Here is a 24,463-nt window from a genome sequence, read left to right as displayed (position 1 = left end):
CAAAATTTTGAATAGAGCAATCCAGCAATTCCAAAGACTGTATCTACTTAGTCACCCATGTAGACTTTAATAGAATGTCAGTCCTGAGTGTGGGAAGTGAAGGGAAGCAGGGCCAGAGCAGAAAGACCCTACTCAGTTTAAGAACATGCTCTGTCATCCAAGTCGTGGCCATCACTCAAAGACTTTTAAGCAGGGAGTGTCATGGTCAAAATGAAAGATCTATGGAAGATGGCTTAGAGAGGCCAAGACAGAGTGACCGTTAGGAAGTAGTTGCAGGAATCCACATGAGAGATGAAGGCTTCATTGAGTGAATTGCTGAGGAAATGAAGAGAGGGAGTCCTGGCTTTGTTGGGTATAAATGATACTTTAATCTGTAATATGATTGTTGTTTCATGGGATAATCCAAGAATGGCAATTTCTTTTAGACCTGGTGAAATTGGAAAAGGGTGCTTTATAAATGGCTTCCAGGTTTCAGGTCATGGAAATTCAAGGGATGGGAGTAGATTAACCACAGGCAGGGATAGGTGTAACATACCATGAGGAAGACTGTGTGTTTGAATTTAGACAAGTTGAACTTGGGGTGACAGTTGGACTTTCTGGTGCAGCTGTCTAGGAGGAGACTGAAGGGACAGGTGAATAGGTTTCTTATTGTGGTCACCAGGAACTTTTCTCCTATCTTAAGTTGACCCTGGGCCTTTCTCCTGGAATTTTGTTTTTTTAACTGAAGTGTTGCCTTATTCAGGTCTTAGTTAACCTCATGAAATGTTTAGATGAGTTTTATCTAAACTCAGGAAGGTGTCAGGAGGAGCTACATGATGACAGACAGAGTGGAGGATCATTCACCCCTGTGCAGTGCCATCAGTGGAATGTCCTTCAGCGTCCTTGAAAAGTCCTAGCTCGTTGGAGGCCCTTTCTGCTCTCTCAATCTTGAGTCTTCCAGAGTGGTGGGATTTACCTGCAGGATTTATTCACTATCTGAGCTGTACCCCTGATCATCATTGGAGACCTCTTAATTGCACTTAGCTGTTTGAAAAAGAAAATTACATCTAATCTATCACACAGACAAGAGTAAACATATCCTGGGAACAGGTCCAATAACCTCAGTGTGTTCTCACATATGGAGATGTCATATGTGTGGGATTTTTTTCCTCTAAGTCTATCAAAGCAAATATATAGTTAGTGAGATTTAGGCCTGGGCTGAAGGTTTTCAACAAAGATAAATGAACTGGGGTGAGAGGCAGGAGTGCATAACATTGAGACAGACATGGTTAAGTGCTGTGGAGAGCCAGGGTTTTTCTTCATAGATTTTTTTCCCTCCACATCTCAACATTATCAAAAATTTCCAAAGCCTGGGGTACTTTATCCATCTATCATTTGCAGCTAAAAGCTTTCTCCTCTTCATAGAAGTGGGTGAAATTAAAAAGAAAACACAGATAAAAACCTGAGGGGGAAATGTCAAATGCAGATGCATTAAAAAAAATTACCTTGGGCTTTTCTGGATGCCTAATAGGATGGCTGTACATTTTAGTTCTTGTAGGAAAAGGTGAGAATTCTGAAAAAACACTATTGCAGAGGGGAAGACTGGAAACATTGGAATTACTGATTTGTTAGAAGGGTGGAATTCTAAAGGATTAAAAGTATTTTTGTTTGAGCAGGAATTTTTTTCCACATTTCACCATCCATATGAGAATATAAGCAAAAGAAGACAAGTATCAGTAAAGAAACATTACTTTGAACATCTTCATATTGTGTTCCACGGAACTCAGGGTCTAAGCAATGGTTATAAGTGTTACATACAGTAAAGACTCTTGGGAAAAAAAAATGTCAAATTTATTTAACCAGGAGTTTTGGTTAAATAAAGTTAAACAACTTTCATTATTGCAGTATTTCTGAGAATCTTATGATTGCATGTGTACATGGTGAATCAATAAGATACGGGAGACTGGACATCATTTCCCAAATATTTCATTTAAAATCCCTCTTTTATCCTTTTTATAGCCTTTCACAAGGCTAACCAATGGTTTACAGAATGATCTTGGGGAACCCTGAACTAACCATGTTAATATTTTGAATAATATTTGGTACTAAAAATAAAATGAGATTATTATCCTGTATGCCATAGGCTTCCCTCCCTCACTCCCTTCCTTCTCTTTTTCAGTCTCTTCTCTTTCCTTCCCTTATTCCCTCCTTCCTTCCTCTGTGGGAAGGCAGGGGGGGTCACCCAAAGAGATGCACATTTTCTATCCTTTGGCTTCCCGAGCAATACAATTGTTAACACTTTTCTTCCAAACCATTTAAAAAAAAAAAACACTTTCGAGTATTTGCCATGATTTTTCTCCATTTATTGTCATCATTTCTAAAAGAAGCGTGCCAAAAATTTTTGGTGGAAAAGTAGAAATGCACAGATTAAAAGAGCAACAGATCTTCATTTTGGAAGAAGTGGATAACAACTGCAGTCCTGAGTAATGGGGGTGGGGATGCAGTTCAAGTTGAACACAGTTAAGGACCTGGGAAGGAGCCCTGTGCAAGCCAGTGCACCAGCTCTCCGCCTGAGAGGGAAGAGCCAGCTCTATTTTGCAGCAGCTTCTACGGTGTGGGAAGGTGGTTGGCCCTGCAGTTACAAATGAAAAGGAAAAAAAGAGGCACAAAGTTTAAACATATAGTGGTTTTTGCTTTCTTTTGGTTATCAAAATCCTACCCATCTGGGGCTGTGGTTGTGGCTCAGTGGTAAAGTGCTTACCTAAGTATGTGTGAGGCACAGCACCACATTAAAAAATAAATAAATAAAATAAAGGTACTCCATCTATAACTAAAAATATTTTTTAATAAAATCCTACCCTTTTATGCCTAGCTGAGATTTCTTCCCTTCCAGACCAGGCTTCTCTTGGCATCTCCCACATCTAATTCCTGGTATGCTGATGGTTTCTGTCAGTTACCTGGCACTTGGCATTGGATCTAATAATAGGTGATGGTATGTGAAAAGTGCTACGCTGATTGCTCTGAATGCATTTTGCCATTTAACAGTCACAATGATCCCCTAAGATAGCTACTAATCCTTTTACAGCTTTACATATAAAGAAACTGAAATGCAGAGAGTTAAATAATTGGATCAAAATTACCGAAGTTGGAAGTGATATCACCAGGAATTGAACCTAGAGGGTGAATCCAGAATCCACATACTTAGTCACTTGTGGCATTCCATGATGGCGAGAACAACTGAGAACACACAATAGGAACTCAGGAATGATTTTTTGGTTAGTGGATTAAAAGGTGAATTGACAGGATCCAATATGACAAGTAAGGGAACTTGGAGAGGTGCTATCAGGAAAAACTGCAAAAATTCACTAGTCTCTTGAATGGGATAGACACTGTCATGTGTACCTATGTATCTGTAGTATGTTATCCTTATTACATGAACAACTTTAAAGAAAAATATTAACACATACTAAAGTTTGATAATTTATATTATTCCATGTTTATTTTAATGTTTTTAAATGAAATTATACCTTTTTTCATAGTCTTAGCCAAAAACTTCGTATATTTTTGTTACTTTTCTCTTAACATCACATTAATTTGCATGTTAATATGTACAACATATTATGTGTTGACAATATTGGAAGGATCCACATAATTGTCATTTTTTTATGGCTAAGTACCATTCAGTTATGTTAATGTAACTTAATTTAGTTGGCCATTTTGTCTGGTTTATAATGAGCAAGAGATGAATTTTTTTGCTTGGTCCAGGATAGGTTAAACATGACTTCAAGACTAGAGTTTAGTTTTCCCTGTTATTATTAATAGTAATAATGGTGTGTGGGTTTATACTTTTCAAAGCATTTTCTTACTTCTCATTTGATCATCCCAAGAAATCTTCCTGAAGAATTGGTAATACTAGATAATTCCCCATTTTGTTGACTGGGGAATTAAAAACTCAGTGCAGTGCCTAACTAGCACATAGATGGTGCTTGAGAAATGTCAGGTAGAACAAATGATTCAAATCAGGTGTCCTAACGTCTAATCTATTCCCTTCCTAATACATGGTAATTGGATCAAGGATCTTTCTTTTCAGTGTGATCCATATTTTGGTTCTTATCTCCTGTTTTTCACCTTCCTCTTCATTCCATCTGATCCTATTCTTCTATCTCTATATTTTTTCAATTTTCTGTGCTTTCTATTTTTTTTTTTTTTAACATTGGCTTATTTTTCTTATCTTCTTCTTGGTAATGCACTTTCTTTTCCTATTTCTCATCATGTCACCCTATCTCCTATTGCTTGAACTATGAATTGCATACCCATTTTCTCTCCAGAATTTCAATGATTGTCTCTTCCTATCTCTATTTGTGTTTTATTTAAGAGATCACACTCTCTACTGAGGGATGATTGAAGATTTCAAGGCATGTCTTTTCTTTGAGCTTTTCCTTTCAGAAAAAAAGAACATGATCTATACTTAAATTGAAGCCTTCCTAAATTAAAAAAAAAAAAGAATGACAACAACAGGTATTTTGTCCCTCATGTGACTTGCTAAATAGTACCTTACCAAGCTTTTACAAGCTTTGCATCAGCAAGGCTCCCAGTGAAGTCAGGGTTGCTGATGTCTTTGTGGGCACTGTGAACCAGGCCCAGATTTCAGAGAATGCTTTCAGGTCTTTGTTAATGAACACAGCTGGATTTAAACATACTTTATCGTCTTCAGTGCCAAAGGCAGTAGAACTCTAAGGCTACACTAACTTACTTTCCTTACACACGTACAAATCTCTGTGGTTTACTTGTAGTGGACAAAAACAGTGACTTAGTTGCAAGCATGATTGTTATGGTTTGGATTTGAGATGCCTCCCCAAAACTCCCATGTTAAAGCAGGAATATTCAGATGTGAAATGACTGGATTTGAGTGCTGTAACCTTATCAGCCCATCCTAGTTTGAATGGACTAACTGGACAATAACTGCAGGCAGATGAAGTGTAGCTGGAGTAGCTGGGTCGCTGGGGGCATGCCCTGGAAGGGTTCATCATCCCTGAAGTCCCTTCTTCTGTCTCTCTGCTTCCTGTTGCTATAAGATTCCGTCTCTCATGGCCTTCTGCATGATGTTCTGCCTCCCCCTGTGCCCAGAGCAATGAGGTGGATTTAGACCATGGACTAAATCTCTCTAAAACTGTGAGCTCAAAGTAGACTTTTCCTCCTCTAAGTTGTTTTTGTAAGGTATTTTGACCACACTGGTGAAAAGCTGACCCACACAGTGATCATCAGTATTAATGTTGGCTCTGATTGGGCCCAGTGAGGATAAAGAATAATAAATGTTTGTTAAGCACTTACTGTGTGCCATTTCTATACATGCATTATGTCAAGTACTCCCTATTGCAACCCTAGGAGATCAGTCCTGTAGCATCTCCATTTTACAGTACAAGACTGGGGTTAGTGATATTAACCCATCTGCTCAAGCTTTATAGCCAGGAAGCAGTAGAGCTGGGCTTTACACCCAAATAGTACCACTTTAGGGGTACCCATGTGACTACTATGTCCTTGACTCGGTTCCATCAGGCCCTCTCAGCTTCTTGGTCATTTATTTACCTGTTTTTGATGCTTAGTGATCTGGCTCACCATGACCTTCCCATGCACTGTCCACACTCCCTCCCCAAACCTCTTTGGACTCCCTTCATGTTCAGTCCACAATTCTGATTTCTTATTTGTTTAAAAGAGTAACATCCTATGATAAAGCAAACAAACCTCATCTTTTCTTCTCAAATGTCTCCACCCACTTTTCTTAAATCAGCACAATTCAAAACTGTTGAGCTACAGCTGCTTCCTAACTACCCCTATTCCATGTTTGAATCACTGCCATATTTTGTAGATTCTACCTATGCCATAACTGTTGGATATATTACTTTTTCTCTGTTTCTGCTGTAAAACTCAAAGCTCATCTTTCCCAGAAAGTCACCTCATTTCTTCTCCAAAAGGCTCTTTCTTATTAAGAGTCTCCAACTTCTTCCCAAGATGAGGGTAGCTTCCTGAACATCAGCTTTGATTTATAAAACATTCTTTGATGCTCAAAACTTCCTGATGGCTTCCCATTGCCTACCCTATAACTACCATATGAATTGTAAATTCCTCACCCTGCTTTCCGAGGCCTCAGGCCACCCTTGGCCCCTAAGTGAGTGTCCAGAGCTCCATGCATGCTAATTCACTTCCTCACTCCACACTGCCCCCCTCCTGTGGACCCTGTGCTAAAATGACTTCAGTTCACATCATTTACATTTATCAGACAAGGCCCTTTTCCTCCCTTTGGATAAATGCTCTTTGGTCCTTTGACACTTAGAGTATTTTGAGTGTGTCTGTCTTGTCATTCCTATATGAGCATCTCAAGGGAAGGTTATGAATCTGACTCAACGTACAGTCTCCTAAGAATCATCCGTAGTGTCTTGTACCCATAAGTGTTCATTGAAGTGAAGCATTTTCTATTTCAAAGCTAAATCAAGTAAAACAAAGATTGAATACAAGGTGTTAAGACACACAAGCAGGAGTGGACACATGTCCCCTTGTTGGTGATGTGATCTGGCACACAAACTGAGAGCTTTGCTTTTATATTTGACGTTGCTGCTTGCCTTATCCCTGTGTCCCTTTCTTTAAACTGCCTGTGTTCTTGGCTCCGCCTGGAGCCTTCCCAACATATTGGTGTTTTTGTGCACTCTGGATAGAAATTGCTATCCCATCACATGAAGGTCAGTCTATTGTGGTGCTTTTTGTTTGGTTGGTTTGCTAAGAGTAAAGCAATGGCCGTAGGCACTGAAAGAAGGAAGTTTTGTTTGCCTGTGTGGCTGGTTGGTTTTGTTTTGTTTGTTTTATGGTTTTTGCACTAATTCAGAGTCTCTAAGAAAAAGAACACATGCTTTCTAAGAGCTTACGGGTGAGCTGAGCCCAAAGTAATGATGAAAAGAAAAGAGATAGATGCTTTTTTCTCATCTGTCATCCGCCTGTTATTTTGGGATCCCTTCTGTACTTATCTCACAAGTTGAATCCCATCGATTTTAAAAGGGGGCATCAGAATCCAAATTCTACATTCTATAAAGGGCCTGAGTTTCAGCATGAAATCATTTCCTTTTCACCTCATGAAGAACAGCTACAAGTGCTGATTATTTTAAACACTTCCAAATGCACTGAATGTAGTTGCATCAGGAACCTAATCGACTGACAGGACATTACTAAAAATCTCACTGTGTGTCTAAATTTATCTTTATAGGTCATTATTTATCAGCTAAGGAGTCACTGCCCCATAAAACCAACATCCAAAGCTATTGCTTCAACAGTACACATTTACTTTAATATCTTCAAGCTTTTTTGACTTTGCTCCAAAGACCTGAAATAAGTCATTTCACTGCTGTGTGCTTCCATCCATCATGATTGTGGGTAATCCTCACTGATCCTTGAAGCAGAGCCTTTGTGATTTGAAGAAAGCATCACACAGTGATGACCACATGCAATTTCCTCACAGCTGCAGGGTGACATATTAGGGGATGTTGCAGCTGCTGAGTCAAAATATTAATTTTTTATCTGTTGAAATTTTTAGCATGTCTGCATGCTGTGCAGATTTAGAAAACAAATAGAATCTTCCACTGCTTAAAACAAGAACTGTATTTATTTTATGTGGAACTGGTACTTCATTTCCAGGCTCCCTTGTAATGTGTTCATTAATTTGCTTGTTTAGAGTATGAATTCACTGCATTTATAACAAGGAGGCACAGACACAAACAACTGGAATTCCACCCCCTACACACACACAACATACAAATGCTGATGACACATCAGTAACCAGAAACAGGCTAAACAGAAGGGTACCTTGTGCCTCTCTTCTTTCCTTATCACCCTTAATGAGTCATATTTAAAGTCATTGCAATCGCAATAGTGACAAGGAAGAATTTACTTACGGAATGGCACTGGGAGAAATCTGAGATGACCTCCAGAACTGGCACTGTTCTTCAGCAATTAATGGATGCACACTCACTGTGTAGACATATTTGAGGCCAACCTCCTATTTTTTTTATCACAGTCAGGAAGATCAGATGTGAATAACTCACTGCACAGATGGGGCTTTTAGGATGGGACACTAATCCTTGCAGAGACTGCTAGATTGGTGGTTTGGAAACTGAATTCCCCTATTTTAGTAACTGCAACAGATTAAGCAGCGATGGTGTAAACTTTCTCTCTTGTGTCCTGTGAAATTGTTTCAAATAATCACCTTTGGGCAGGAAGAGGAGTGGAAGATGGAGTGAGGAGTATACAGGGGATTCATTCTGGGGTTTGTGGGCCTCTCGGAGGATACTGCCCTTTTAAGGACACAATTTCTAATAGATGTGTTACTATAGCATGGTCCAACAAGGATCTGAATTAGGTTACCACCTACCAAGAAAAATTCAGGGGTTGCCTCCAAATCAATTTAGTTCTGAGCAAGTGTGCCCACAGTGGAAAGTGACTGGCGTCTACCATCACTGGCACCCCGTCACCTCCCGCCATGCCTGGAGTCAGGGCTCCCACCACCTCTTAATTACGTTTAGATTGTATAATTAATACATTTGGCTGGCCGCTGGGATATTTCTCTCTTCATTATCTCAAATCGTAACTGACAAGGCAGCTGAAAATTGTCACACACACAGCCAAGTAGCACCTTTTTCTTCCTGCCTTAAAGTGGATGAAAACCAGTCGGTATCACCCACATTGACCTTTTCATGGGCCTCCACATTTTCCCCAGTTCCTTAGTGTTTATTCCAATATTGTTTTTTTTTTTATTTGACAATTATGTAGGTGCTATACTAGGTACTATTGATTTGGCCAAATTCTACTTTTTTTTTTTTTTAATAAGAGTTTGGGGACTAATAAGAAGATAAACCAAAGGTACGCTTTTCTTCCTTCCCAAGGTTCACCTTGCGACCCGCACTCCCCTTCACAGTAGTATTGGTGTACTTGTGTTACATTAGTATTCTTCAACTGCCTAGTCAAGCATAAGCCCCTTAAGAACAGTTCAGCTGTGGGATGTTATTTGTCAGAGCAGGGGCTTCTGCAGATATAACAGAGGGGAGGGGGGAAAACACAGTGGGAACCCTAATCTCCTCCCCCAGCAATCATTTCATGTTGACAGCAGCTGAAGGTCAGAATTTTTTTGGATTGTTGGTTTTCTGCTGTGTTTTAATGTTTTCTTCCATTTATACAATTTCTTATTTAAATTTGTAAGAAAAACACACAGAAACCTCAGCAAATAGACAGAAAACACAAATTCCTAAACTGCCTGTAAGATAAAATCCAGACTTCTTTTCCTAATTTATTAAGGTTTCCAAACATGGTCCATCCAGGACTTGAGTGGTTACTTTTATGTTCTTGAAGATCCTGCCATATATGAATTTTTCTCCTTTCCTTGAAGGCATCCCATTCTTTGGAATTTTCCCATGCCTTAAGGCATCCTGTGTCCTCTCACCTCTGCCTGGTTCCTCTTGCAGAGAATACCCACTCCCAACTTTCCCTGGGAGGTCTTCCCTGTCCCCTGGACTGAGTTGGTTCCTCTCTTATATCCTTCCTTGCCACTCTGTCCCCACCTTGTAGCATTCCATAGTAACAGTGTCATGATACTCCTATGCCTCCATGTTTACCTGTGTTCTCTTATTGCTGAAACTGCTGTGCCAACTTTTCCATCCTCTGTGACACATACATAATTTGATTTTTTTGGAGGGGGACATTGCCAGGTATTGAACCCAAGGCTTTGCACCTGCTAGGGAAGTGTTCCACCAGTGAGCTACTCCCCAGCCCATGGACATAATTTGGAGACAGCCCTTTTTACGTCATGAAGCGCAGCCCAGGTCCACCCGACCATAGGATTCTTAAATATTCCACTGGGTTGTCTCCAAACCTATTCTGAGGGAGGGGAGAAGGGCAAGAGTGAATGGTCTCTCTACTCCTTTTTTCTCTCCACCTGGAAAGCCTTTTGTAGACTGGGATAGAAAGGTGAAGAGTGTAGAGGTTGCTTTGATGGAGGGCCTGGGTCTTTTAGTTCTAGTGCACATTAGGATTTTCTTCCTTTCTTCTTCTTTCCCCCTTATTCCTTTACCTGTGTCCTGGGCTCTACAAAACAAAATCTTTTTGGATGGTGCTGGGGATTGAACCCAGGTCTCACACACGCTACACAAGTGTTTTACCAATAGAGCAGTGTTTTACCAATAGATACCTGCCCCGAATCTGGTATCTTTGTAGGTCTGATTTTGATGACTTTCTCTAGAAACATGTGATGATCCCACACTCCTGGTTCAATGCAGGAAGGTGAAAGTGGGTGAGGAAGAACTCACTGGTTGATATTGATACTTCAGATTATTAATGGACATACCTATTAACTACTCAATTACAATTATGTATGCAGGATTGTTTCTCCCCACCCCCTAATACTACAACTACAATATTAAAATTACTATGTACTTTGAATAGAAAAAGACTTTTTAAATGCTCAGACTCACTTCAGAAAAACACAAATAAAAACAATGTAATACCAATTTTCACCAACCAAATTAGTCAAGATTGTTTAACTATTTTTAAATTCTTTGGTGCTGGTGAAGGCATAACAAAAGTGTCTCATGAATGGTTCTTGGAAATACAAATGGATAAAAACTTTCTGGAGAGAATTTTGACACCTATTAAGAATTCTGCCTTTTTTTCATTCCCAAGGAGGTTAAAGTTGTATGTGCCAGAATCAGTCTGGACATGACACGTATGAGCAAGGGACTTTTAAACTCCCAGAGTCTCAGTTTCTCATTTATAAAATGGGGATAATGACATTGTCTATTTCATCTCTTCAGATGAGATTATGCACTTACAGTAATTAGTAGAATATTAGTACAATATTAGTATAATATGTATTCAGAACTCAATAAATATAAATCAACTATGATGATATTGAGTTGTACTATTTCAACATTGTCCTTAAATAATCTGAAGTGCAGACAAAGATTTACGCACAAAGATTTTATCATAGACGTAATTAGAAACTGAAGACAAATTGGAAGTAAATGTTCAGACTATAAGAAAAAAAGCATTTTGGGTTGTTTTCTCAATGCTGAAATATCAAGTAGCTCCTGTTTACAGAATCCCTAATGACAGGTAGAAATGCTAATGGTATTGAGTATATAAAAAAAAAGTTGTATGCTTATATTTAATATAATCTCACGGATGTGAAAGTCTGTATATGTAAAATGTGTAGAGAAAAAAACTAAAAGAAAAAATGTCAATGTTAGTAGTTACTGACTCTGAAAGGCCTTCCTAGGGTGATTTTCATGCTTATTTGTAATATGTAAAGATTTTTTTTTATCTTATTTTCTTCCATGGACTACTTTGTAGTCAGAAAAATACTACTCCAAGATCCTTGTTTGAACTCTGCTCAGCCGCTCTCCTGTGTAGATCATGGCAGCCCAGGCAGGAGCCAGAGGCCTGCTCACAGGTGCTACCCAAGGGACTGGCCACTTGTAGCCTGTCATGCCTGAGTTCTATAGTCTGCCCTAGGGAACTGTACTTTTCTGGTTGTAAGTCAGAACACTGGTATTAATCCTCCAACTCTCGTAGCTCTGATTTCTGGCTTCTTTCCCTGTGAGTCATTACTCATTTTGAGATCTCCCAAGGAATTCTTTCCTACAAAGAGATTTTGACTTCCAGTCTCTGAAGACAAAGGTGTTTTCTAGGTTTTAGGAATTTATTGTTCTTTTTGGCTTGGTTTAATAAAAATCAGTCAACCAGCTTTTGGAACAGGATTCCAAGGCATATTTAAGTAAGTGGTATTCCGTTGAGGGTTTGTATAAGACAGGATTGAGAAAGGAGGTTTGTATCAGTGAATGAATGCAGTGCCCACTCAGGTTGTTGTGTTGGATGGAGTGAATTTATTCATAGGATCTGGTGTTCAGTATGACTTTTTAAATCGCAGAATGCATACAGATAGTAAACAAAAAGAGAGGGTCCAACTTTCCAAACTCAAGTAGTTATAATCTCTCATGTAACCTAGAACTGTAAACTAACTTGGATTAATGTGATGCTTTGGGCAACTGCAGTTGATGGTTTTATATTTTCAGACATCATTTATTGATTTCTCCTTTGCCTCTGGGTACTCACTCGATCATGCAATGTGATATGTCAGGGAGTTGATGGATGTCTTCCATGACTCTTATAACAGGGAGCCACAGAAGGAGGTGGAGGCCCCAAGTCATCTAGGTCTCCACAATTCTTGAGCTGTTTCTACTAGCTTCTGGAATCTATATACTTATATCCAGGCATTTTTGGTTGAATACATCTGGAGACTTGGTTAGGATAGAAGTTGAGGGTTGTAAGAAATCCAACATTCATCAGATAGTCAGAGGCAGAGAAAGAGGACTCATCCCAAGATGATCACCAGGATAAATTGTGCTAGGAGAGGAGAGAGGGGTTTGATGAGAAGGGCTAGAACTGTGGAGACTGAAGGCAGGTTACAGTGAAGTGGGAGTTAGGAAGGCAGGAGACTAGGTATGCAGAACAGAAAGCTCTGAGGCAGGAAGGGGTGCAGAGCACGTTTGTATGTTGAGATCAAAGAGAGCAAAGAGGGAGGAGAAGTGAAATAATGTTGAAAATTGGATCAAGAATGCAGATGCAGGGCTGGGTACAGTGGCGCATGCCTATAATCCCAGTGGCTCGGGAGACTGAGGCAGGAGGTTTGCAAGTTCAGAAACAGCCTCAGCAACTTAGTGAGGCCCTAAGCAACTGGCAAGACCCTATCTCAAAATAAAGTAAAAAAAAGAATGTGGTTCAGTGGTTAAGTGCCCCTGGATTCAATCATCCCAGTTAAAAAAAAAAAAAAAGAAAGTAGACGGAGGAATCCTGAGACAAGGGAGAAAATGAAATAAAAATGGGTAAAGATAGCTGTTGAGGTTGGAAGGAATGAATCGAGGACTCACAGGGTGGAGTGATGACGTGGCAAGAGTAGCGAGGGTTTCAAAGCAATGGCTGGGAGAGTGGGGAGGAGGATCCACCAACCCCCGCTTCCTTCAGAAGTAATTAACATACATCACACTCCTCATTTCAGCAACTTCTACAGGGCCCCAAGATCAGACAGATTCATCCATACTTATTTATTATACCCACAGAACACTACAGAGATTTGCTTACTTTCTCTTCGAAATGTCCCCTTGGCGATTATTCTTTTTTTAAATTTCTCTAATTGCACACTGGAGAAAGCTTCAGTTAGAGGCAGCTAGTCTTCAGGCCGTGGAACACCTGCGGTTCATGTTGCTGCATGCCTGAGCCCGGAGAGCTCTGTACACGTTGTTTTGAAGAGGACGAGGCTGTGGCTTTTCAAATAAAAAAGCCTCCACTCTGGTAGTGTGTCCTGGATTTCCATCCTAGCACTTCCCACTCGTCCAGGTAAGCATGAAACACTCTCACCTTCGTTTCCCCCAGCAACTTTCCTAAGCTTTTGAACTCCCCCTTGCACACCTAGGATTGTGCTGCTACGCTGCAGGGAAGCCACAGACTTTTTGAGATGAAAGAACAGACTGCTTGGCATGTGTGGAAACCACACACCACAGCGGGGAAAGAGGGAAGAGCCCCCTTCTCACACACCCCTCAATCCACTCATCATTTCCTTTATAACTTACTGAAGAGCTGCAATGAGGATTAATTTGACTCTTAGGATATCATGAATTGTTTCTAATATAGGCAAAAAAACTGCTTGTAATTTGAAACTGTCAAGATTCAGAGAAAGGTCAGGGGCTGTTAGTTTGTGTGTTGTGGGGAGTTTTTTTGTTTTTTGTATTTTGTTTTTTTGAGGAGGACACTTGTCTTAACTTCTGGGCTGGCTATAAGGGTTTCTGGGAAAAGGATTCTGCAGTGGATGAGTGAGCACCGGGATGGGAGTGAGATCTAGTACTTGTACAAGGAATGTGGCTAGATGATCAGTACTTGAGAAAGTGTCACCAAGAGTACAGAGCAAAAGACCTGTTTTTCAACAGGGCTCAGGGAAGATGATCTGTTTTACTGACATGATTTTTTTCAGTGAAAATCTGACTGAAAATCACAGTGTCTATCTCCAAGACGTTGAGGTGAAACAGGACCCATCCTGGTCCTGGGTGGGGCATTAGCAAGTATAAGTGCTTTGCATCCTGCAGGGGAAGATGGGAAGGCCCTGTCACCTGAACTCTGACTCTTTTCCTTGATCTTTATTCCTTTTCCATTCAGTGGATAATTCAGGATTTGTGGGTTTTCTTCTGACTTTGGGATGAAAAATGGTAAATGAGACTCAGAGGGTAATCACCACTTGAAAGCAGAGCAGAGGATATTTTCTCCCACAGTGAAAGCTGAGCACCGTCGAGTTCTTTATTAGAGAATGACTATTACATGAGCGAGAACAAGAGGATATCCTGCACAGGATAATGCGTTGTATAGTTTTAATCACAGCTGGTTGGACAGAGCTGCTGTGATCTATGTATCAGGTCATAAAAATGATTTTTCAACTCCTAACACTTTTTTATAACTTTATCTCTAGCTAAAGACTAAAATTTTCCAGTGACTCAATCCATGATGTACTACCTGCATTGCCCCCAACCCAAAGGCCAAGACTGGCTTGTTGGCTCTGGAAGACCAGATTTGTGAGAAAGAGCCAAGTGCAGGGCTCAGGAGCCCACAATGACCAGGAGCACAGACTGGGGACATGCTGCACTCAAGTGCATGGAGCCCTTAGGGGAGATGTTGAGCATACTGATCCTGCTGTTTCTGTTGGTCTGACAGTTCTCTCTACACCCCCAGCAAGTATCTATCATCACATGTGCCCTGGTACTTGAAGGTCATTCAATTGGAAAGAAATGAAAATTCAATCGCTGTGCTGGGCCTAGCCATTTGCTAAAAACCTCAAACACACAATTTGTGCAGGTCCCAAGCTTCTGCTTTACTGACATACGCTGCCTTGGGGCGACTCTCCGGCTGTCTGTGCTGCGTGCTGGTAATTGAAATCCCTCTGCCCTTCGGTGTAGTGATTAGGCAGTACTCATGAGCATTGCTGCCTTCTCTCTGCTCCCTGCCCTCTCCAGACTGCCATCCTCTGTGCCAGCACTGTGCAGCTGATCTCCAGGACACCGGGAGCGTCTGCCTGAGGTGCCAGAATGCCCGCCACCTGCTGCTAGGGGACCACTGTGTTCCCGACTGCCCTTCTGGATACTACGCAGAGAGGGGAGCTTGTAAAAGTGAGTAAGTGCTGGACTCAGGAACCGGAGGAACCTCATGAGGTTCTCCTGGGTGCAATAGGCAGGTTTGAGCTTCTCAGAGAAGAGAGGAGGCAGGAAGCATCTGTGCGTGGACCCTGAGCCAGGCCAGCGGATGAGCTCGGTGGGGGGGCCTTTATCAGCAGCACTTGCGGTGCTGCCTTAGAAGTCAGCCTGGCTTCATGGTTTCTGTTTGTGTCTCTGCAGGATGCCACTCCTCCTGCAGAACCTGCCAGGGTGGAGGACCTTTCTCCTGCTCCTCGTGTGATACCAGCCTCGTTCTGACCCACATTGGCACCTGCAGCACCACTTGCTTCCCTGGGCACCATGTCGATGACAACCGCGCTTGCCAGCGTAGGTGTTTTAAATGAATTTTCTCTCCTCTCCTGCCCTTCTGGGGCCATTAGAAGAAACTGCAAGGTTCATACTTTCATCTTCTCTCCTGGCAGCCTTTGTTTTCTAAAAGGAAGAAAGCTAATCTAAAAGGCAACATGGATTCTCTTAGAAGACTATAACTCAGATTTCAGCCTAACTGAAAGCGCTCTCCTTTCTGAGAACCAGCTGTGTGATCTTGGGCAGGTTACTTAACTTCTCTTTTCCAGTTATCTCATTAACAAAATAGAAGTGTTAGTCCATCTCATCTATATGGTTTCTCTCAGAAATCCAATTCTTTGATCCTGGGCAGAGAATGGAGCTCTCTGTAATACACAGTCAGGGGACTGAGCACTTCTCTGGATTTAATTTGTCTTCTCTGTGTATTTATTGAATATTGACAATGTGCCAGGCTTTATATGTTACAAAACATTCCATTTCTGCCCAAATAATAGTTATTTTATCCTGCATAAGAGCTACTCATATACATGTCTTTTATCTTAAATAAGTTAGAATATGATTAATTACTTTGAGTCAAAGACAAAGAGTTAGGAAGAATTAGGGAAAGGGCAAATCTGGATGGAAAAAAAAATTGGGAAATCCTTCACAGATGAGGGAACATTTGTTCCCTGAGAAGCTTACTTTATTTCAATCACTGAAGTGTCATTTTAAAAAATTTTTATACTTTTGAAAATGACAATGAACAAACACAATGGTGATATTTCAATTTCGTGTTCTAGGAAGTACAAGATTGAAGGTTTTATAGACTAGTAGTTAGGAGAGTGGGCTCTGGAATCAGGAGATTAAGTTCAAATCCTGACTGGCATTTGCCCACTCTGTGGGCTTAAGCTAGTCAGTTAATTGCAGTTCCTTAGTTTCTTCTTCTGTGAAAAGGGGGTTCAAACAGTACCTTTGTTCTAATGTTGTTGCAGTTAATAAAGATCCTACCAAGGAACCAGGTCTGTGCAGACTAACTGTTGTTGTTATCCTGTTGTCATTATCAACATCATCAGGAATGAAGCAAATAATGCAATAAAAGTTATTTATATAGATAGACATAGAAAGATAGATGCTGCAGTTAGTTATTGAGATGCTTGCAAGCATTTGCATCTGAAATGAAGTTATATGAAACTCACACTTTTGCATCACCTGTTGAGTTATCAGAGATAGAAACCCTTTACAAACAATGAGAAGATTTCTTTACTTTTGAAACAAAACTTTGCTTGGTATATATCAACCATCTGCCAGAATCTCTAGATTCTGTACTACAGGAGACAGAAATGAAATTCTTGCATGTTCTATCCAGGAGCAGGAGAGTGTTGGTGGAGAAATAGTGACTTAGATTTATGAGGATCTTCCCAGCAGCAGACTCACAGAAATAGAAGTTCGAAAGGAAAAATAGAATCCCTTGTATGAAGTATAGGTGACAAAAATACATTGCATTAAAATATTTCTCTTTTGGGAAGTGTTTTCCTTGCTGCAGGGTGACCTCTGCACAAATACATTTGCTATGCTACCATGTTAATAGGATTTCCTAGACTATTTCAGTTGAATTAAGAACCTGCTAACTTTAGTTTAGTCCTTAAGTTTCACCCTTTCTAAGATTGGATAAAGTAAGCCTCCAAATTGACATATTTGAGTTTCTACTGTGTAAAAAAATAAAAAGTCAACAATGTTCCTTTGTAATGCTCCCCATTATAGACAATTACAGGCCCTGCCAATTTTAAAGAAATTGTACTGTAAAGGGCTTTTGAGGAAATGAATTCAGAATTATGTGAGACAATGGTAACTATATTATTAAAGAAAGTAAGGACTGGAGAACTTTCTAGATTCCAGTTTCAGAAATCTTTAGAAAATGTGTAATGTTAACTAAGCTCTAAAGTGTTAAGGGTGAGCAAGTCAAGGTGGAAACTACAAGAAAGCAATAATAATAAACAAGGTTCTCAGTACTTGAAATCATAATGCTTCAGAGCTCAAGGACTCCAGAGTTACCCTATCCAACACTGCACCCCAAGCAAAGATGGCTTTTCACAGCCCTTCACAGGTGAGGAAGGATCCAGTTCCGTTGCTGGACTCTTCTTTCTGTTTGACCTTAGAACTTCCCTGTGGAGCAACAGAGAATAATCCCTCATTTACACAGTTACCTTCAGAGATTTGAAATTAGCTTTCATTTCCCACTTGGACATTACTCCATGCAAAACTGGAGCCAGCAGAGTGTTTAAGCAGAAGTGGGTGGCCATCTCTTATTTAGGGACATTTATTTTACCTATTACAAAGATTTCCTTTTTGAGTATGCATTTCAACCATCTTCAAATGCACCTACAACTAATAAGTACCACTTCATTTTTGTATTCACAAGTTTATCTTTGGGATTTTCATCAAATACTTTGCCCAATCAAAATAGACATGAAGAACTGTGGAATAGTATAGAAGACATGACGATAAACCCACATACTGACAGTCATCTGATCCTTGACAAGGGTGCCAAAAACTTATGTTGGAGAAAAGACAGCCTTTTTAACAAATGGTGCTGGGGAAACTGGATGTTCATATGTATATGAATGAAACTAGATCCTTATCTCTCATCCTGCACAAAAGTCAAATTAAACTGAATCAAGACCAGAAACTTGCCAACCATACCTCAGATAGAGCGCTAATTTCCAGAATCTATAAAGAACTCAAAAACTCTACACGAAGAATACAAATAATCCAATCAACAAATGGGCCAAGGAAATGAACAGACACTTCACAGAAGAAGATGTACAAGTAATCACCAGATATATGAAAAAATGTTCAACATCCCTAGTAATAAGGGAAATGCAAATCAAAACCACCCTAAGATTTCATCTCACCCCAATTAGAATGGCGATTATCAAGAATACAAGCAACAATAGGTGTTGGCGAGGATGTGGTGAAAAAGGAACACTCATACATTGCTGGTGGGGTTGCAAATTAGTGCAACCACTCTGGAAAGCAGTGTGGAGATTCCTCAGAAAGCTTGGAATGGAAACACCATTTGACCCAGCTATCCCACTCCTTGGCCTATACCCAAAGGACTTAAAATCAGCATACTACAGAGATACAGCCACATCAATGTTCATTGCTGCTCAATTCACCATAGCCAGATTGTGGAACCAACCTAGATGCCCTTCAGTTGATGAATGGATAAAGAAACTGTGGCATATTTATACAATGGAATATTACTCCGCAATGAAGAATGATAAAATTATGGCATTTGTAGGCAAATGGTCGAAATTGGAGAATATCATGCTAAGTGAGATAAGCCAATCTCAAAAAACTAAAGGACAAATGATCTCGCTGATAAGCGGATGAGGACATATAATGGGGGGTGGGAGGGGCTAGCATTAGGTTTAGGGTTAGGTTTAGAGTTAGGCTAAGGAGAGCAGTAAGAATGAAGGAAAGAAGGACTGTGTAGAGGGAAAAGAGGGGTGGGAGGGGTGGGAGGGGTGGGGTGGAGGGGAAAAATATAATAAACATCATTACCCTATGTAAACGTAAAAAAAATAAATAAATTAAAAAAAAAAAAAAAAAAAAAGACCAGAAACTTTGCAATTCTTAGAAGAAAACACAGGATCATCACTCCATCATATTAGTAAGGCACTGACTTTCTTAATAAGACCCCTAAAGCTCCAGAATAAAACCAGGAATCAATAAGTGGGATGGCTTCAAATTAAAAAGCTTCTGCACAACAAAGGAAATGGTTAAGAACATGAAAAAAAAAAAGCCTATGGAATGGGGGAAAATCTTTACCAGCTGCTCCTCTAACAAGAGATTAATATGCAGAATATATAAAGGACTCAAAAAACTCAACACCAAAAAATAAATAAATAAATAAATAAATAAATAAATAAATAGGCAAAAGAACCAAATAGACACTTCACAAAAGAAAAAATGCTCAAAAGGTAAATGAAAAATGTTCAATATCCCTAGCAACCAGGGAAATACAAATCAAAACTACACCAAGATTTCATCTCACTCCAGTCATAATGAAAATTATCAAGAATATAAATAATAACAAGTGCTGGCAAGGATATAGAGGAAAAGGTACACTCATACATTGTTGATAGTACTGAAAATTAGTAAAACCACTCTGGAAAGCAATATGAAGATTCCTTAAAACACTAGGAATGGAACCACCATATGACCCACCCATCCTATCACTCCTTGATATTTATCCAAAAGAATTCAAATCAGCATAATATAGCCATACAACCACTTCAATACTGAGAGCAGCACAGGTCACAATAGCCTAATTATGGAATCAGTTCAGATGTCTGTCAATAGATAAATGGATCAAGAAAATATGATATAAATATATACATGCTAGAGTATTATGTAGCCATAAAGAAGAATAAAACTATGGCACTGACTGATAAATGGTTGGAAATGGAGAACATCATGCTGAGTGAAATAAGCCACTCAGAAAATCAATGGTCAAATTTTTTCTTTCATATTTGGAAGCTAGAACAAAATAAGGGAAAGAAGGAGGAAGATATGTGATATCATAAAGACATAGGGACTATCAGTGGAGTAGAAGGAGATGTAGAGAGAAGGAGGAGGAACTAGAAAGAAGAGGAAATGCAGAATGAATTTTACAAAATCACATGGTATGCTACAGGGAATGTCACCTTTATATATATGTAGAAAGCATCAATCAAAAATAAATAAATGAAGAGTGAAGCAGGAGGTATCACAATACCAGACCTTAAACTATACTACAGAGCCATAGTAACAAAAGCAGTATGGTACTGACACCAAAACAGACATGTAGACCAGTGGTACAGAATAGAAGACGCAGAGACAATCCCACATAAATGTAGTTATCTCATATTAGACAAAGGCATCAAAAACGTTCACTGGAGAAAATATAACCAATTCAACAAATGGTGCTGGGAAAACTAGAAATTCATGTGTAACAAAATGAAATTAAACTCCTATCTCTCACCCTGCACAAAACTCAAAGTGGATCAAAGACTTAGGCACTAGAACAGAGACCCTGCCCTGCACCTAACAGAAGCAAAAGTAGACCCAAATCTTCACCATATTGGCTTAGGATCTGACTTCTTCAACAAGACCTCTAAAACACAAGAAGTAAAATCAAGAATCAATAAATGTGATGATATCAAACTAAAAAAACTTCTTCACAGCAAATGAAACAATCAATGTGAAAAGAGACCCTATAGGTTACAGAAAATCTTTGCCACCTACACCTCAGATAGAGCATTAATCTCCAGGATATGTAAAGAACTCAAAAAACTTAACATAAAAAAACCCAAATAACCCAATCAATAAGTGGGCTAAGGAACTGAACAGGTACTTCAGAGAAGAAATGGGAATAGTCAACAAATATATGAAAGAATGTTCAACATCTCTAGCAATTAGAGAAATGCAAATCAAAACTATTCTAAGATTTCATCTCACCCCAGTCAGAATGGCAATTATCAAGTATACAAGCAACAATAAATGTTGGTGAAGATATAGGAAAAAAGTACGCTCATACATTGCTGGTGAGATTACAGATTGGTGCAACCACTATGGAAAGCAGTATGGAAATTCTTTAGGAAACTTGGAATGGAACCACTATTTGACCCACCTCTTCCGCTTCTCTGTTTAAACCCAAAGGACTAAAAATCAGCATACTCCAGTGATGCAGACACATTGATGCTTATAGCAGCTCAACTCACAATAGCGAAACTATGGAACCAACCTAGGTGTCCTTCAACAGATGAATGGATAAAGAAAACATGGGATATATATATATGATGAAATATTACTCATCTTTAAAGAAGAATGAAATTATGGCATTTGCTGGTAAACAGATGGAATTAGAGAATATTATGCTAAGTGGAATAAGTCAAACTCAACAAACCGAAAGCCCGATGTTTTCTGAGATATGTGGAAGCTAATTCACAATAAGGGGAGGTGCCAGGGAAGAATAGAGTTACTTTATATTAGGTAGAGGGGAGTGAAGGGAGGGGAAGGAGTATGGTATGGGGGAAAGAATGATAGTAGAGTATAACAGATATTATTACCTCATGTACATATATGACTGCATGACCAATATGATCCTGTAATATGTACAATCAGAAAAATGAGAAATTATACTCCATTTTGTATGATTTTTCAAAATGCATAAATGTATTCTACTGTCATGTATAACTAGTACAGTAAATAAATAAATTAATGAATCAATGAGTGAAAGAAAGATCATTAGAATAGGGAAAGGAAAGTGGGAGGAAAGGGGGATGGGGACTGAAATAGAATAAATCAAATTCCAGGTATGTATGGTTTTGTCAAAATGAACCCAGTTTTTATGTATAACTCTAATGATGTCATAAAAATACTACACCAAAATTAAAATCTACACATAGAAATCCTAGAAAAAAAAGATTGAAAGTTGTCTCATATAAGCTTCCAGCTATTAAAATATTCTTTTCTATTTATTCTTAAATATCTGAAAAATCCAATCTAGAATTTTCCTAGGACCTTAAATTACCCATCTACATATTAAAATGAATAATTTATAGCTATGGCTTTTCTTAGAGGTAAAATGAGAATAGTTCATTTCTTTTTATTTTAGAGGCAGGTAATTTCCCTGCATTGTGCCACATACCTTACTATCCTATAGACCTACAACTCACTCACTGGAACCTTTCTACATTTTTCCTCTGACTTATAGTCAGAGTAGATTTCAGAATGAGACAGAGATGCTGGAGCTTGTGTGCATGTTAGTGCAGGTGGGTGTACATTACATATTATTACACCTGACTTCTTTCATTTGTGTAGCAAGTGTTTATTGAACACCTACAATATGACAGATCACCAGCTAGATGTTGGAGAATACTATCAGGAACATAACATACCCAGTCTTTGCATTCCTGAAGTCTACAGCCTAATACACATGTTAAACAAATAATCACTTCAGTGAAAATGGTTACCCAAGGCAGGAAGGAAATGTCTGGGTGCTGTCAGAGCAGGTACCTAGGAGACTTGTTCTGGAGATTCCACAAGGGCTTTCTGGGAGGAGAGATAAAGAAGATGGATAAAGAATTAAAGATAAGACACTTGGAAATTACGTTAAGAGGATTCATATGTGTGTGTTAAACTTTCCAGGAGGAGAGAATGAAGGGAAGGTGGAGGAACAATATTTATACAGATGATGGCTAGAAATTTTCCAGGGCTGAAAAAAGTCTGGGTTTTAGGGGAAAGTGTACTCTGAAACCTGCGTAGCATGAATTAAAAAGCCACCCAGGTAAATACTTGGAAATGAGAGTGCAAGAGTGAAATAAGTTAGGAGGCCCTGATGGTAGTTCAGTGGGGATGATGGTGACTTGGCTATATTGGCATTTGTGACTGTGGAGGAAAGCAAAAAGTCCTGAGTTATGTTGGAGAGTTTGAATAAATAGGATCCATGAGTGACTAGATTAGGAGTGAAGGAAGAAAGACACCCAGGCAGAATCTTAGGCTCTCCAGCACGAACAACTGAGTAGATGGAGAAGTTAGAGAATGGGGAAGCATGACCACATTGGGAATCATCCCTGAAGGCCTGAGTCACGTGACTGGCTGCTGAGCATGACCTTTGGACAAACCAATAAGCCAAGTAACCTTTAAGTCCTCTATCTTAAAATATGAGATTTATAAGCTCCGCCATAAAGTCGGTGCCTAATTTTAATCTTGACCTGCCTCCCCCGCCACACACACACACACACAAACACACACTCAGTACACAGCATGAGCTATAGAGGACTTAGTTCCTTAAGAAGTCAAGTTTAAATAAAATTCTGAACTATAATTCTAGAGATCTTAGGGTAAGTATAAATTTTGTTGCTGAATCACAGGACAATTTGGATGTGGGATTTCCATCCTGGAGTTTATAACTCAAGGAGAAAGAACCTTCTTTATTTTGGAAAATAAAACTAATATTTTCTGTGTCTGTTTATAACTCAAGGAGAGAGAACCTTCTTTATTTTGGAAAATAAAACTGATATTTTCTGAGTCTATTGATCACTGTGGAGGGTTCTGAGCCATAATTAAAGAACGGGTTGGGGACGGGCTTTGTTCCTGTGCAGCCTGTGTCTAGGTTTGATCAATGCGTCCGTATTTGCAATTGTAATCATCGGTCATTTTCTTTTCCTATCTGCTCAGCATGCGACACACATTGCCGGAGCTGTGATTCACAGGTCAGCTGTACCTCCTGCCGAGATCCAAGCAAGGTCCTGCTCTTTGGGGACTGCCAGTATGAGAGCTGTGCCCCACAGTACTATCTTGACATCTCCACCAAGACATGCAGAGGTAAAGCTCTTCCTGAATGGTGTTGAGGATTCTTTTAGTCTGTGATACTTCCTTTACTGTAAATGCCCTGTGCTCCATATTGGGAAAATGCCTCCATCAATCATTTTTACTTTCTCTGATACTTGCAAGAATTAATGTATGTTTGAATTCATCTACTCACTCATTGATTTGTTTTTTAAGCAAATTTTTTAGCACCTACTATGAACTAGACAGTGGTTTACATATTGGTAACTAGACCATAGGTGGCAAACTAAAAATACTTAGGTTGTATTTGGCCCATAGACATGTTTTGTTTGGCCCACCTAATTTTCTGATATTTAAAAATCTTTGGTTATTTGCCTCTTACAAACCAGAGGACTTCACATAAAAGAAAAAAAAAATTGAGCTTTTCAGTTTCTTTTGGAAAAAAATAAGAAGATCTGGCAATACTAGATTTGCTTTGCCACAGTGCAATAACAGATTGACTGTGTTGCTCTCATCCCCACCGGATGGAGTGGATGGAGCGTCGTCCCCTCAGTTCACCATAGTCCCCACCATTCCAT

At 39.4% G+C, this 24,463-nt stretch overlaps 1 protein-coding gene across 1 annotated transcript in view; it reads left to right on the top strand.

Annotated features, from left to right (window-relative positions):
* Fras1 (Fraser extracellular matrix complex subunit 1) overlaps window positions 1–24,463 on the top strand; it is a 439,675-nt gene that overhangs the window by 252,277 nt on the left and 162,935 nt on the right. The window contains exons 21-23 of the mRNA XM_047566389.1: window positions 15,066–15,218; window positions 15,444–15,590; window positions 23,775–23,921. Coding sequence (XP_047422345.1) covers window positions 15,066–15,218; window positions 15,444–15,590; window positions 23,775–23,921 — 447 coding nt within the window. The remainder of the gene's footprint in view (window positions 1–15,065; window positions 15,219–15,443; window positions 15,591–23,774; window positions 23,922–24,463) is intronic.

This window comes from Sciurus carolinensis, chromosome 10 (assembly GCF_902686445.1).
Source record: "Sciurus carolinensis chromosome 10, mSciCar1.2, whole genome shotgun sequence".
In the NCBI taxonomy this organism is placed as follows: Eukaryota; Metazoa; Chordata; class Mammalia; order Rodentia; family Sciuridae; genus Sciurus; species Sciurus carolinensis.
This window is presented reverse-complemented; position numbering and strand designations above follow the sequence as displayed.